This window comes from Coloeus monedula, assembly GCF_965178545.1.
Source record: "Coloeus monedula genome assembly, chromosome: W".
Classification (NCBI taxonomy): Eukaryota; Metazoa; Chordata; class Aves; order Passeriformes; family Corvidae; genus Coloeus; species Coloeus monedula.
Genome location: NC_138821.1, coordinates 31303912 through 31317846, shown reverse-complemented (window position 1 = coordinate 31317846; position 13935 = coordinate 31303912). Strand labels below are relative to the sequence as shown.

General features: G+C 48.8%; 1 protein-coding gene across 1 annotated transcript in view; it reads left to right on the top strand.

Moving 5' to 3' along the window:
- LOC309584620 (sorting nexin-2-like) overlaps positions 1 to 13935 on the top strand; it is a 140201-nt gene that overhangs the window by 85954 nt on the left and 40312 nt on the right. The window contains exon 7 of the mRNA XM_082300745.1: positions 10376 to 10454. Within this exon, the coding sequence (XP_082156871.1) occupies positions 10376 to 10454 (79 nt within the window). The remainder of the gene's footprint in view (positions 1 to 10375; positions 10455 to 13935) is intronic.

The window sequence follows — 13935 nt, the reverse complement described above, 5'->3', positions numbered from 1 at the left end:
TGGTTTTAAAGATTGTTCCAGCCGAATGTTGATCAGGGACTGTCTCGCTTTTTGCGGCAGTGGAGGGGTAGGAAGGCAGGGGCTGCAAGCAGGTTCTCCCCTCCCTAGCTCCGCAAGAGGCGCCTGGGTCGGGGCCATCCTGTCTGCCCTCAGCTTTAACATTGCCTGCGCCGCAGGGTGGGGAGACCGAGCGGTTCCTCCTGTCTCTAGTTCAGAAACTTGCAGTTCGCTGCACTGGGGTAAGTACTCGGAGCCACCTGTGCCCATTTCTGCCTTCACTTCCGTGTTTGGGGAACTCGGGGAAAGGCGGCCAGACTGCCCCTTCCCCTCCCCCGTCCTCACCTCTGGAGAAGTCTGCCCTTTCTCTGCCTCTGGGGCGGTCAGGGGGTGGTGGCATGTCCGCCTCTCTCCCACCTCCATGCCCACCCTCCGCCCCTGACGAGACTGGCGGGGGGGAAGCCTCGCACCTCTCCTCTGGCTTGGAGCTGGCCGCTTGCTCCCTCCTCTGCCCCTGCTCGGACAGTGCCACCGGCGGCACTGCCGCTCCTCCATCCCACACTTGTGCAGGCTGCCCCAGCAGTTGAACAGGGTGGGGAGACCCCCCCATCACGCAAAGTTGGGCCCACCATATCTAGATCTGTCATATCAATTTCTCTGTTAGTATTCGTATGCGAGCTAGCTTCCTGAAGCTTTTTCTTTCCCTTTCTCTTCCTCAAAGTCACTTCCATATTACTTCTGTCTACTACATATGCTTCTTCCATGTTCAGATACATAGTAAAAAGTTCTGCATATCTTAGTTCATCAAACCTACATAATGATCTCAGTTCTACGATCAGGTCAGTAATGATGTCATTTTCCAAGCTACCAAAGTGAGGCCAATTTCCCTGACTTAACTTTAAAGTTGGCCAAACTCATGTTGACAACCTGATCAATTCTCGGCTGCCCTGTCAGCCATTTCCAGTGTTTTATTATCAACTCTAATGGGCTGTTAGGAGGGATTTTCTTATTTTCATCTGAAAAAACACCACCCATGTTTGCTCACAGACAGGAAAACTCTGCCAGAGGGAAGCTTTTAACTCCAGAATTCAGACTGCAATCTGGCCTTGGAATTCTGACTTCCCGGGCAGTTTATCTAGCTTACTACACAAACACTTCAAACCAGCACTTTAAAATACTAAAAAGCAACTAGTTTTAGCAAACAGTAAATGCACGCACACAAAAATCTGGTCTCAACAGGATTCAAACCCACAGCCTCCTGACGTCCCAACCAACCTCTCAAACCTCTGAGCCACTCCTGCAGCTGTGTTGAGTGCAGTCTCTGGGCTGTTGTGGACTCCATGGAAGGTGTCCCCTCCTTTCCACAGTTTGCAGGGGAAAGGTTTAAGCTTTCCCCTTTTGTGGGCCTCTCTGCCCCCAACCTTTCCACCTCCCTTGGAGATCTTCCCCAGTGCTAGCACAATATCGGTCCCCTTTTTAACTCGCCTTCCTTTCTATGTTTCTGCCTTTCCGTGCTGGGTCCTAAATTCCTGGTCACAGTCCTGGATCGTCGCTCTGGCCCCTTTGTAATTTGTCGGCAGAGAGAGGGGCAAAGCAAGATATGTTTCAACCCAAGACTGTGAGTTTCAATGTCTTTAGGGTCCCATCTGGGTCGCCAGCAACTGATGCCTTTTCCTGGTCAAAATCAAGAGTCAAACATGGTTAGAAGGGGGAAAAGGGATTTTACCTTGGTATTTATTTTAAGGATCCTTAGGTGCACCATGTCCAGGTCGAATGCACCCCAATGCATACCACACCATGCACACCCCCAAAAGATCTGGTATAACATTATAGGTATTACTAATTAGCATATCTATCAAAAATTCCCCAATGAGAGGGTTGAATGAGCTCCCCCCTCCCCAAGGAACCTTCCCCTGGATGGTTCTATCTTAGTTTACAAAATGTTTTCTGGAGAGGACCTTGGGGTCTAGGGCACACTATCCTCTACCTATGAAGCTTCTAAAATGTTTAGTGTTCTAGCTGAACAAACAAGTCCAAGAATGTAGGCAAAAAGCACTAAGAATACAGAAGTTGTAAAAAGGTATAATAGGGGTATAAAAGAAAAGGCAAAAAATCTTCATGGCATCACCCTTATTATTGGTGCATCTTACACTCAGTCCCTTTACAGTGAGGCCACAGATCATACAGGAGGTTGTGATCAAGACATAGGGGTTTCTTTCTGCCACTCCTCGTTCCTTACCCTTATCTTCCACTGCTCTTTCCTTCTACTCATTTCCTCTGCTGTAGCATGGGTTCCTCCACAGGCTGCAGTCCCTTCAGGGATGTACCTGCTCCAGTGTGGAGTTTCCCCTACTGCTCTGGCCTTGTTTCTTTTCTCCCTTGATATTTATTGCCTTTTTAAAAATGTGTTTTCATAGAGGCACCACAAATTTCTCTGGCTCAGCTTTGGCCTGTGATGGTTCCATTGTTAAGGTGATTGGAACCAGCTGTGACCAGCATAGGATAGAATTTGACCGCCTTCCATAGATATCACCCCTGCAGGGCCTGCCCCCCTGGCACCTAAAGCCTTGCCATTTATACCCAATACATTAATTTAAAAGGAACCCTAAAGAACAACCCAAAACAATAAATCCTCCACATTTATTTTTAGAAATAAAAAATAATAGAATCAAAATATTAATTACGAGCATACCAAGAAATATAAATTAAGATTTAATTTATTGTTCTGCTTTATTAGAGTAACTGTTTTCTTCAGAGCACAAGTGGCCAGAGAAACTGTGACATTTATTTAGATTGTTTTCATAAAAGCAAATCCAACGAGTTATTAAAAACTTTTGACCACAATAGATGTATTACAGGAAATTGCATATTCCATAGTTCTGTTTCCCACAAAAGTGTGCAGCTGTTGGGGTTTTAGTTTAGTCTTAGTTTTTTTCTGTTAAAGGAATTTTCTCCCATATGCATGTTGCTAGGGGACAAATAGCTGTACTTAAGAAAGACAAAAAGGGGAGTGAGGTGGGCCTGGCTACTCCTTTGTCTACACCTGGGTGTGGGGGCAGTTCGCTCTGAGAGTCCCGAGAGAGAAGCTGCAGAGAAAGGAGCTGCTGCTTCTTTCTTTTTTGGCCGCTCTTTCTTCCTGCTGGAAACAACGCCGGGACCCCAAAAGCCGCTTTTCCTGCCCTGCTGGAGGCAGAGCTGTGGCTGCCCTGCCCCGCTGCTGCTTCGAGTTTTCGCTACGCTGTAGCCCTGCTCGCCCTGCCTGCCTGGGCCTCCGTGGGGTTCTCCCATCTGGATACATCTCGCCTGCCACCCGGGATTTGCGTTCGTCCCTGCCGCTCCAGCCTGCTGTTCTAGCCTGCCGCTCTAGCCTGCCGTTCCAGCCTGCTGTTCCAGCCTGCTGTTCCTGAGAGTCCAAGATCGGCTGCCCAGGGGTTTGTGAAGCCTTTGTTCCATCCCTCCCGGGATCCCAAGGCGCGGGTGCCGCGTGTTTCTCAAGCTCGCTCCGGAGCGCCCCCTGCAGCCGCGGGGGAACCATCGCACCTGCCCTGCTCACCGGGAGCCGCCAGCGCCCCTGCCGGCTGCGAGCGGAACTGCACCCGAGGGGAAAGGGCCTGACAGCCGAGAAGGCTGGGACTGGGTTTGTGTTTGCTGTTACTGCCATAGTTGTTGTTTTGTTTGACTGGTTATATACATATACATATATATATATATATATATATATATATATATATAGTAAAGAACTGTTATTCCTATTTCCCACATCTTTGCCTAAAGGCCCTTGATTTCAAAATATAATAACTTGGAGGGAAAAGGGGTTATATCTGCCACTTCAAGGGGGGCTTCTGCCTTCCGTAGCAGACACCTGTCTTTCAAAACCGAGACAGATCTTGGCGCCCAATGTGGGGCCTGAGGGCATTAAGAGAGAGAGGTGAAAAAAGGAATAACAGTTCTTGGATAACTTTATTTTGTGTGCCAGATATAGGAACCTTGTTAGGCAGCACTATGTGGTCTAGTTTACCCTGGTTCGGGTGGCATGTGGCCGTAGCTATATTCTTCCCCTTTGCAGCTCCTTACTTGAATATGGGTCCTCTGACTAAGGCTACCATTGCTGTTATCCAGCTTGCTTTATGGGTCGAGAAGGTGAGGAATTCATGGGTTTTTAGCTTCCTCCGGAATGTGGGCACATGGATAAACGGCTATCACACACTGAGCACATGTTTTTGGGGTTATGTTAACAATGGTACCTTCTGTGAGGAAATGACACCAGGGGAAGTTTTCCCCCAACCCCTCAACCAGTTCTTCGGGCCCACCCCATCAATTTTCGAAGGGTTTAAATTCCCTCTGAATATTAACTATCTGCTGCTGATAGGCCTACTCTATTTAGCACTCAAGGATAAGTTGAGATTGGCTTGGATATCTACCCAGACACCAGCCCCAGAGACTAGAGATCCTGCCCCAGAACCTGACATGGCCCCAGAGAGTAGAGATCCTACCCCAGAGCCTGACACAGCCCCAGACACTAGAGACCCCGCCCCACAGACTGATACCGCCCAACAGTCCACCTCAGAAATGGACTACCCAAACTGGGTGGGGGTACTGGCAAAAGGAATGCAGGAGATGTGCCAAGAGATGGGTCAGGTGCGTCAGGGGATATGCCAGGAGATGGGCCAGGTGCGCAAGGAGATATGCCAATTGCTAAGGGAATACACCTCCTCAGCTGGTGAAAAACCCTCTCCCTGCCCCAAAGAGGGTGAGTCCGATGGTGCAGCAGTAGAACCCACGGATGTTACAACCGTCCAGGTTTCAGCTGAACCACAAGGACAACCACAGCCAGCAGCAGTCGCCCCTGTGCAAAGGAAGAAGTGTAAGACCAAATCAGTACGACCAATTAATGATGATGGGCAACCAGGGCCCTCACAACCAGCAGGAGAGCCAGAGCCAGAAATCATCACCGAGTCCCTGTCGTGCGACAGTCTCCGTGCTATGCGAAACGACATTGTGCGAAGGGGGCGTGAGCCTTATACCACCTGGTTGCTTCGGGTTTGGGACCTTATGGGCACAAGTGTGCAGCTGGATAGTGGTGAGGCAAGGTATCTGGGATCGGTGACCCAGGACCCAGGGGTGGACCAGATATTTGTGAGGGAGCCAGGGCCCCTTTCTCTCTGGGAGCGGCTCTTAAGGAGTGTGAGAGAAAGGTTCATTCACAAAGAAAGAATGCAGGAGTACCATCATAGAATGCAGTGGAAGACACCTCAGGAAGGGATCCAGCAGCTAAGAGAGGTGGCAATATTAGAGGTACTCTTTGGGAGGGATGGACAGCATGATAATGACCCCGATAAGGTCAGGTGCACAGGACAGATGATGTGGAACCTGGCAAGGCTAGGGCCATCGCAATACACCACCTTCATTGCAATGATTGATGCTGACAATATCCGAGAAACAGTGGGCTCTGTTGCCAACAAGCTCAGGAATTATGACAGCATGATCAATGGCCTGCTGAAAGCTCATGTCTCTGCTGTGGTCCAGGACCTCAAAGAGGAGATGAAGGAGATGAGGAAGGAAATGAGGGAGGAGATGAGGGAGGAGATGAGGAGGGTCAGTGTGGCACCAGTGCGAGTCACAGGCCCCCAAGTCAGAGCCTGTCGTCCCCCTGCTAGAGAGAGAGGGTACACCCCATGAGCTGAGCTGTGGTTTTTCCTGTGTGAGCATGGGGAAGACATGAGAAGGTGGGATGGGAAACCCACCTCTGTCCTGGCAGCGCGGGTGCGTGAACTCAAGGAGGGAGGCACTAACCGAGGGGGTTCCGCTAAGGTGAAAGTAGCCTCAGCCTCCCGTGACTGAGCTGCCAGGTATTACAGAAGGGAGGATGATATGTCGGATCTCCTTGAAGGTACCTCGAGCATGTACGCCCAGGGAAAGAATGATAACCAGGGCTAGAGGGGCCCTGCCTCTAGCCAGGAAGAGGCACGGGAGAACCGAGTTTTCTGGACGGTGTGGATCCGATGGCCTGGCACATCAGAGCCACAAAAATATGATGCATTGGTTGATACTGGGGCACAGTGTACTTTAATGCCATCGGGACATGTGGGGGCAGAACCTGTATCCATCGCTGGGGTGACCGGGGGATCACAGCAGTTGACCCTTTTGGAAGCTGAGGTGAGCCTGACTGGGAAGGAGTGGCAAAAGCATCCGATTGTGACCGGCCCAGAGGCCCCGTGTATTCTGGGCATAGACTTCCTCCGGAATGGCTATTACAAAGACCCAAAAGGACTCAGGTGGGCATTTGGGATTGCTGCTGTGGAGGCAGAGGGCATTAGGCAATTGAACACCCTGCCTTGACTATCTGAGAATCCTTCTGCAGTTGGGCTCCTGAAAGTGGAAGAGCAACGAGTGCCAATTGCCACCTCGACAGTGCACCGCCGGCAGTATCGGACAAATCGAGATGCTGTGATCCCCATCCACAAGATGATCCGCGAGCTGGAGAGCCAAGGGGTGGTCAGCAAGACCTACTCATGCTTCAACAGCCCCATCTGGCCTGCGTGCAAGTCTGACAGGGAATGGAGATTGACTGTGGACTATCGTGCCCTGAATGAAGTGACTCCACCGTTGAGCGCTGCCGTGCCAAACATGTTGGAGCTCCAGTACGAGCTGGAGTCCAAAGCAGCAAAGTGGTACGCCACTATTGACATTGCCAATGCATTCTTCTCCATTCCTCTGGCAGCAGAGTGCAGGCCTCAGTTTGCCTTCACCTGGAGGGGCATGCAGTACACCTGGAACCGACTGCCCCAGGGGTGGAAGCACAGTCCCACCATCTGTCATGGACTGATCCAGACTGCACTAGAAAAGGGTGAGGCTCCAGAACATCTGTAGTACATTGATGACATCATTGTGTGGGGGAACACCGCAGCCAAAGTGTTTGAGAAAGGAGAGAGAATAATTCAAATTCTCCTGCGAGCTGGTTTTGCCATCAAGAGCAAGGTCAAGGGACCTGCCCGAGAGATCCAGTTCCTGGGAGTAAAGTGGCAAGATGGATGGCGTCAGATTCCCACTGATGTCATCAATAAGATCACGGCAATGTCTCCACTGACCAACAAGAAGGAAACACAAGCTTTCCTAGGCGCTATAGGTTTCTGGAGGATGCACATTCCCAAGTACAGCCAGATCGTGAGTCCTCTCTACCTGGTTACCCGCAAGAAGAATGATTTCCACTGGGGCCCTGAACAGCAGCAAGCCTTCGCCCAGATCAAACAGGAAATTGCAAACGCTGTAGCCCTTGGCCCAGTCAGGACAGGACCAGAGGTGAAGAATGTGCTCTACTCTGCAGCCGGGAACAATGGTCTGTCCTGGAGCCTCTGGCAGAAGGTGCCTGGTGAGACTCAGGGCCGACCACTGGGATTCTGGAGCCGAAGCTATAGAGGATCTGAAGCCAACTACACTCCCACAGAGAAGGAAATCCTGGCAGCTTATGAAGGAGTCCAGGCTGCCTCAGAAGTAATCGGCACAGAGGCACAACTCCTCCTGGCACCCTGACTACCGGTGCTGGGGTGGATGTTCAAAGGAAAGGTTCCTTCAACGCATCATGCCACTGACGCTACTTGGAGCAAATGGATCGCCCTCATCACGCAGCACGCCCGAATTGGAAACCCAAGTCGCCCTGGGATCTTGGAAATAATTACGAACTGGCCGGAAGGTGAGACTTTTGGGTTATCTTCTGAAGAAGAAGAGGAGCAGGTGACACGTGCCGAAGAAGCCCCACCATATAACGAGCTACCAGAGAGTGAAAGACAATATGCCCTCTTCACTGATGGTTCCTGCCAAATTGTAGGCACTAGCCAGAAATGAAAAGCCGCTGTATGGAGCCCCACACGACAAGTTGCACAGGCTACTGAAGAAGAAGGTGGATCAAGCCAATTTGCTGAGCTCAAAGCTGTCCAATTAGCTCTGGACATAGCTGAAAGAGAGAAGTGGCCAAAGCTCTACCTCTACACTGATTCATGGATGGTAGCCAATGCTCTGTGGGGTTGGCTGGAAAGGTGGAATAAGGCAAACTGGCAGCGCAGGGGAAAACCAATCTGCGCTGCTGAAGAGTGGAAAGACATTGCCACTCGGGTAGAGAAGCTATCCATGAAGGTCCGTCATGTAGATGCTCACATCCCCAAGAGCCAGGCTAATGAAGAACATCGTAACAACAAACAGGTAGATCAGGCTGCGAAAATAGAGGCGTCCCAGATAGACTTGGATTGGCAACATAAAGGAGAACTGTTCCTAGCTCGATGGGCCCATGATGCCTCAGGTCATCAGGGCAGAGATGCCACCTATAAGTGGGCACGAGACCGAGGGGTGGATCTAACCATGGACAGTATCTCCCAGGTTATCCATGATTGTGAGACATGCGCTGCGATCAAGCAGGCCAAGCGGGTGAAGTCCCTGTGGTATGGTGGGCGATGGTCCAAATACAAGTATGGGGAGGCCTGGCAGATTGATTCCATCACACTGCCTCAAACATGCCAAGGCAAGCGCTATGTGCTCACAATGGTAGAAGCCACCACAGGATGGCTGGAGACCTACCCTGTGCCTCACGCTACTGCCTGAAACACCACCCTGGGCCTTGAAAAGCAAGTCCTTTGGAGGCATGGCACCCCTGAGAGAATCGAGTCTGACAATGGGACTCATTTCAAGAACAGCCTTATAAACACCTGGGCTAGATAACATGACATTGAGTGGGTGTACCACATCCCTTACCACGCACCAGCAGCTGGGAAGGTTGAGCGGTGTAATGGATTGCTTAAAACCACCTTGAAGGCACTGGGTGGGGGGACTTTCAAAAACTGGGAGATGCATTTAGCAAGAGCCACCTGGTTAGTTAACACCCGAGGCTCCACCAGCCGAGCAGGCCCTGCCCAATCCGAACCCCTACAAACAACAGACGGGGATAAGGTTCCTGTGGTGCACGTGAGAGGTATGCTTGGAAAAACTGTTTGGGTAAAGTCTGCCTTGAGCAAAGACAAACCCATCTGTGGGGTCGTTTTTGCTCAGGGACCAGGTTGCACCTGGTGGGTGATGCAAAAGGATGGAGAGACCCGATGCTTACCTCAAGGGGACCTTGTTTTAGGGTGAACTACCCATGGCTCTGTACTTGTATCACTATCAGCATGTATATTTGTATATAATTCGGGTGATGCATGTATTTATATGGTTAAAAAAGGTTAAGTTTCATGTAACATGTTAGTATGGGAAAAAATTCGGGGTGGATAATGTTGGGGTTTTAGTTTAGTCTTAGTTTTTTTCTGTTAAAGGAATTTTCTCCCATATGCATGTTGCTAGGGGACAAATAGCTGTACTTAAGAAAGACAAAAAGGGGAGTGAGGTGGGCCTGGCTACTCCTTTGTCTACACCTGGGTGTGGGGGCAGTTCGCTCTGAGAGTCCCGAGAGAGAAGCTGCAGAGAAAGGAGCTGCTGCTTCTTTCTTTTTTGGCCGCTCTTTCTTCCTGCTGGAAACAACGCCGGGACCCCAAAAGCCGCTTTTCCTGCCCTGCTGGAGGCAGAGCTGTGGCTGCCCTGCCCCGCTGCTGCTTCGAGTTTTCGCTACGCTGTAGCCCTGCTCGCCCTGCCTGCCTGGGCCTCCGTGGGGTTCTCCCATCTGGATACATCTCGCCTGCCACCCGGGATTTGCGTTCGTCCCTGCCGCTCCAGCCTGCTGTTCTAGCCTGCCGCTCTAGCCTGCCGTTCCAGCCTGCTGTTCCAGCCTGCTGTTCCTGAGAGTCCAAGATCGGCTGCCCAGGGGTTTGTGAAGCCTTTGTTCCATCCCTCCCGGGATCCCAAGGCGCGGGTGCCGCGTGTTTCTCAAGCTCGCTCCGGAGCGCCCCCTGCAGCCGCGGGGGAACCATCGCACCTGCCCTGCTCACCGGGAGCCGCCAGCGCCCCTGCCGGCTGCGAGCGGAACTGCACCCGAGGGGAAAGGGCCTGACAGCCGAGAAGGCTGGGACTGGGTTTGTGTTTGCTGTTACTGCCATAGTTGTTGTTTTGTTTGACTGGTTATATACATATACATATATATATATATATATATATAGTAAAGAACTGTTATTCCTATTTCCCACATCTTTGCCTAAAGGCCCTTGATTTCAAAATATAATAACTTGGAGGGAAAAGGGGTTATATCTGCCACTTCAAGGGGGGCTTCTGCCTTCCTTAGCAGACACCTGTCTTTCAAAACCGAGACAGCAGCATAGAGTGTTTGTGTTCTTTGTATTCCTGTGTGGTGTTTTCATTGTAATTTAGCTTAAGATTAGCTGAGTTTAATCTTCCAATCATATCAGTTACATTAATGATTTCTTTATGATAACATAAAATTAACATGATGCACTTTTCTTCAAAGGCATGACCAAGGTTAAAGTAGGCAAGGAAGATTCTTCATCTGCTGAATTCGTAGAAAAAAGAAGAGCAGCATTAGAAAGGTACTGTATGTATCTAACTAAAACTTGTTTAGCATCAAAAGGAATTTTAATTTACTACATGGGGTTTGTAACTGGGATCTGAACCATCTGTACTTAGGTGGATTCTGGAGTCTGTATGCAGCTTCACAATTTTTGTGTAGAAATGGAATACTTTCCGTTAATAATAGGAAATATATGGGGAAAATTATAGTTACCTGTTTTCAAACAGGTCACTTGTTAAAATTGATGTTGCAGAGATCGGGTAAGAAAAACTTTTTTCAACTTACTTGAACATTGTAATTTTAAGGCGTTAAATCACTTCAGTGAAGCTATTTTATATAAAATTGACTGTTGGGCGGGGGAAGGATGAAAGAAACCTTTAGTCAGTTGAAGCTATAGAATAGTGGAATCATAGAATGGTTGGAAGGGACCTTAAAGATCATCAAGTTCCACCCTCCCTGCCATGAGCAGGGACACCTTCCACTAGACCAGGTTGCTCGAAGCCCCATCCAGCCTGGCCTTGAACACCTCCAGGGATGGGGCATTGTCGTGAGGAGAGTGGGAGCTTCAGACAAAGTTTATTAGAGAAACCTTTCTGTTGAGTCACAAGGTACAGAAAGGATCCCCTTGCGTTCTAAACTCCTCAGAGAGGAGTCTGGGTGTGGCTGGATCCAATCCTAGTCCCAGACCTGGTCAACGGTTTATGTCTAAAAGATTGTATAGGTGTAATTGAACCTTTATACAACTTTGTTCCACAGGATTAAGGACACCAAACCAGATATATTTATATAAAAATCATTCATTTATTATGATAATGTTTAGACAAAAGATCTTAATCAGAATTATTTACTACACAGTATAGGTAGCTATAACTACTAGTATAGTATAGTGCAGTATTTTTAAAGCAATATTAAAGCAATTATATTAAAGCTAGCAAAAATAATTATTAAATGGAGATTGATGTTGCTCACCCATACCTAGGGACTGTGGGCAAATCTCTTTCACTCACCCTCGAGGAGTAACCTTGAGGGATGCCCCTACTCAAGGGACGAATCTCCACGCACAGTCCAAGAAGAGGTATATTAAAAGACCCTGTCGTAAAAAGTGGGATTGGGCTTTTATAGTATAAAGTACTGGACTGTCAGTCATTAGTCTCCAGGCCATCTGTGTCAGCTCAGAAACTTTAGATAAGTTTTCAGTAGTATCACTTGTTTGCTCTTTTATCAGGTACTTTGCCAGGTCTGCCATATCTTCACTATCAGGATGTTTAACTTTGGAATTTATGAGTCAGGCTAGTTTCAGCATTCTTCAACACCAAAAGCAGCATGAACCCCCTTCTCCATTCACCACAGTTAGCTTTGCAAAAAGGGTATTATTTGAATTATTTAGCTCCCACTCCAGGCAGAGCATCCTGCTACAGGGGCTTCCATAAAAGTCCAGTCTCTCACAAATGGGCAGTTCTTCATTTTCCCAATCCTGCCTTTCCCTTTGTAGCGGGTTCAGTTTGTGAACCGGGCAGAAACACCAATTAAATGTAGTGGTTTGGTTCAAAATATCCATTGCTTACTTATTTTCATTCTGTGAGATAAGAATTAGGAGAAAACAAAGCAGGCACAAAACTTGAAAGAATATAAAGAAGTTTATTAACAGACCTAAAAGAAAGAAAAAAAGTCAGACTAAAGCTTCAGAGCACTTCTCCTTCCCCCACCTTTCTCCCTTCTCCCACTGACAATGTAAAAAGACAACCCTTGAGATGTTCAGTCTGTTTACCACTTCCATAATAACCTTGTTCAGTCCATTTAGAAAGAGAAGTCTCTTCTTGCTCGTGCTATGAAAACATTATCACAACGAGACAGCCGCCCACTTCCAAATATTGTTCAGTTCATTTAGGAAGAGGAGTCTCTCTGCCTGCGTGTGAGTCCTTTCCCCCAACTTGCAGCTTTTCCCACAACTGCTTTCGAGGGTCCACTCTTGAAGTTTTTTGGGGTACAATTTTAAGGTTGAGCCATTCAGAAACAAAAACAGAGGCCCTTCTCCTTCCCTGGGAGCAAAGGGTCTTCATCATCTTCATTGTTAAGACTATCTCTGGGAACATCTCCAGGGATTGAGGTTTTCTCCTTTCCCGTTTGGAGCAAAAGTCCTCATCTGGTTCATCTCTCCCTGTCCAAACTTCTCATGAAATTACAGCTGCGTCAGCATCTGCCTATCTCGGCGCAGGTGCTTTTGCTTACGAGCTGAACAGTCCACCCCCCATATCTTCATGAAATTACAACAGGATACTCTGATATATCATAGCTTTACAACAGACTTTCAGCTTTAAGCATCTCCTCTCTCTCTTCCCTCAGGTTTTCAGATCTTCACAGCAATAAAAAGGGTTAATCTCACCTCGGCCTTGCAGCTTTGCAGCTGGAATGTTGAATGTTTCTTATCGCAGTGGAGAGGGGGGAGAGCCGAGCCGCTCCGGCTGCCCACGGCAAGGCAGTGGGGGGGGGGTTCCATGGCTGGAACAGGTCCATGGCTTCAGGATGGCCGTGGCCCGGCCCGGCCTGGCCCAAGCAGGGCCTGGCCGGGCCCGCTGGCCCCCACTCGGGGCCCGCAGCCACCTGTCCCAGCACCGGAAACGAGAGACAGCTTGGAGGGGGAGTTTGCCTATTCTTAAATGTGGATCACAGAGGTGGTCCCAACTTTAAGTGGCTTAAAGACTTGTCCATATTCAAACTGGCCGCTGATAGGTTCTATCAGTTCCCAGAGGAAACTGTAAGCACCCCTTAGCAAGGACGTCCCTTCCGGGACTATGCTTGCTAACCTATGACACGTGTCAAGCTTCTTAAGTGGCTTAAAAAAGTTGCCAATATTCAAACTAGCCAGTTGTTTGGTTCTATTGGGTCTAGAGGAAGCTGTAAGCACCTCTTTGCAAAGAATCACTTCTGTGGCTGATGGAGCCCTCTTTAACTAAAAGCCCAAACTATGCTAAACAGTGACACCCTTCTGTGACTTGGGTGATGTAGCTGGAACACTCCCTGATGAAGACAGGCAAAATAATAGTTTAGTACCTCATCCTTCTCCATGTTCATGGTAACCAAATTTCGCATTTCCTTCCAGAGAGGGTCTACTTTTTCCCTATTCCTTTTATCACCAGTATACCTACAGAAGCTTTTCTTGTTGCCCTTCATGTCCCTGGACAGATTTCATTCTATCAGGGTTTAGCTTTCCTAACCTAACCCTTGGCTGCTCAGACAATCCCTCTGAATTTCTCCCAGGCTACCTGTCCTTGCTTCCATTCTCTCTAGGCTTCCTTTTCATGTTTGAATTTGTCCAGGAGCTCCTTGTTCAGCCATGCAGGCCTCCTGGCATTTTTGTTTGACTTCGTCTTTGTTGGGATGCATCACTCCTGAGCTTGGAGGAGGTGATCCTTGAATATTAACCAGCTTTCTTGGGCTTCTCTTCCCTCCAGGTCTTTATCCCATGGTACTCTACCAAGAAAATTCCTGAAGAGGCCAAA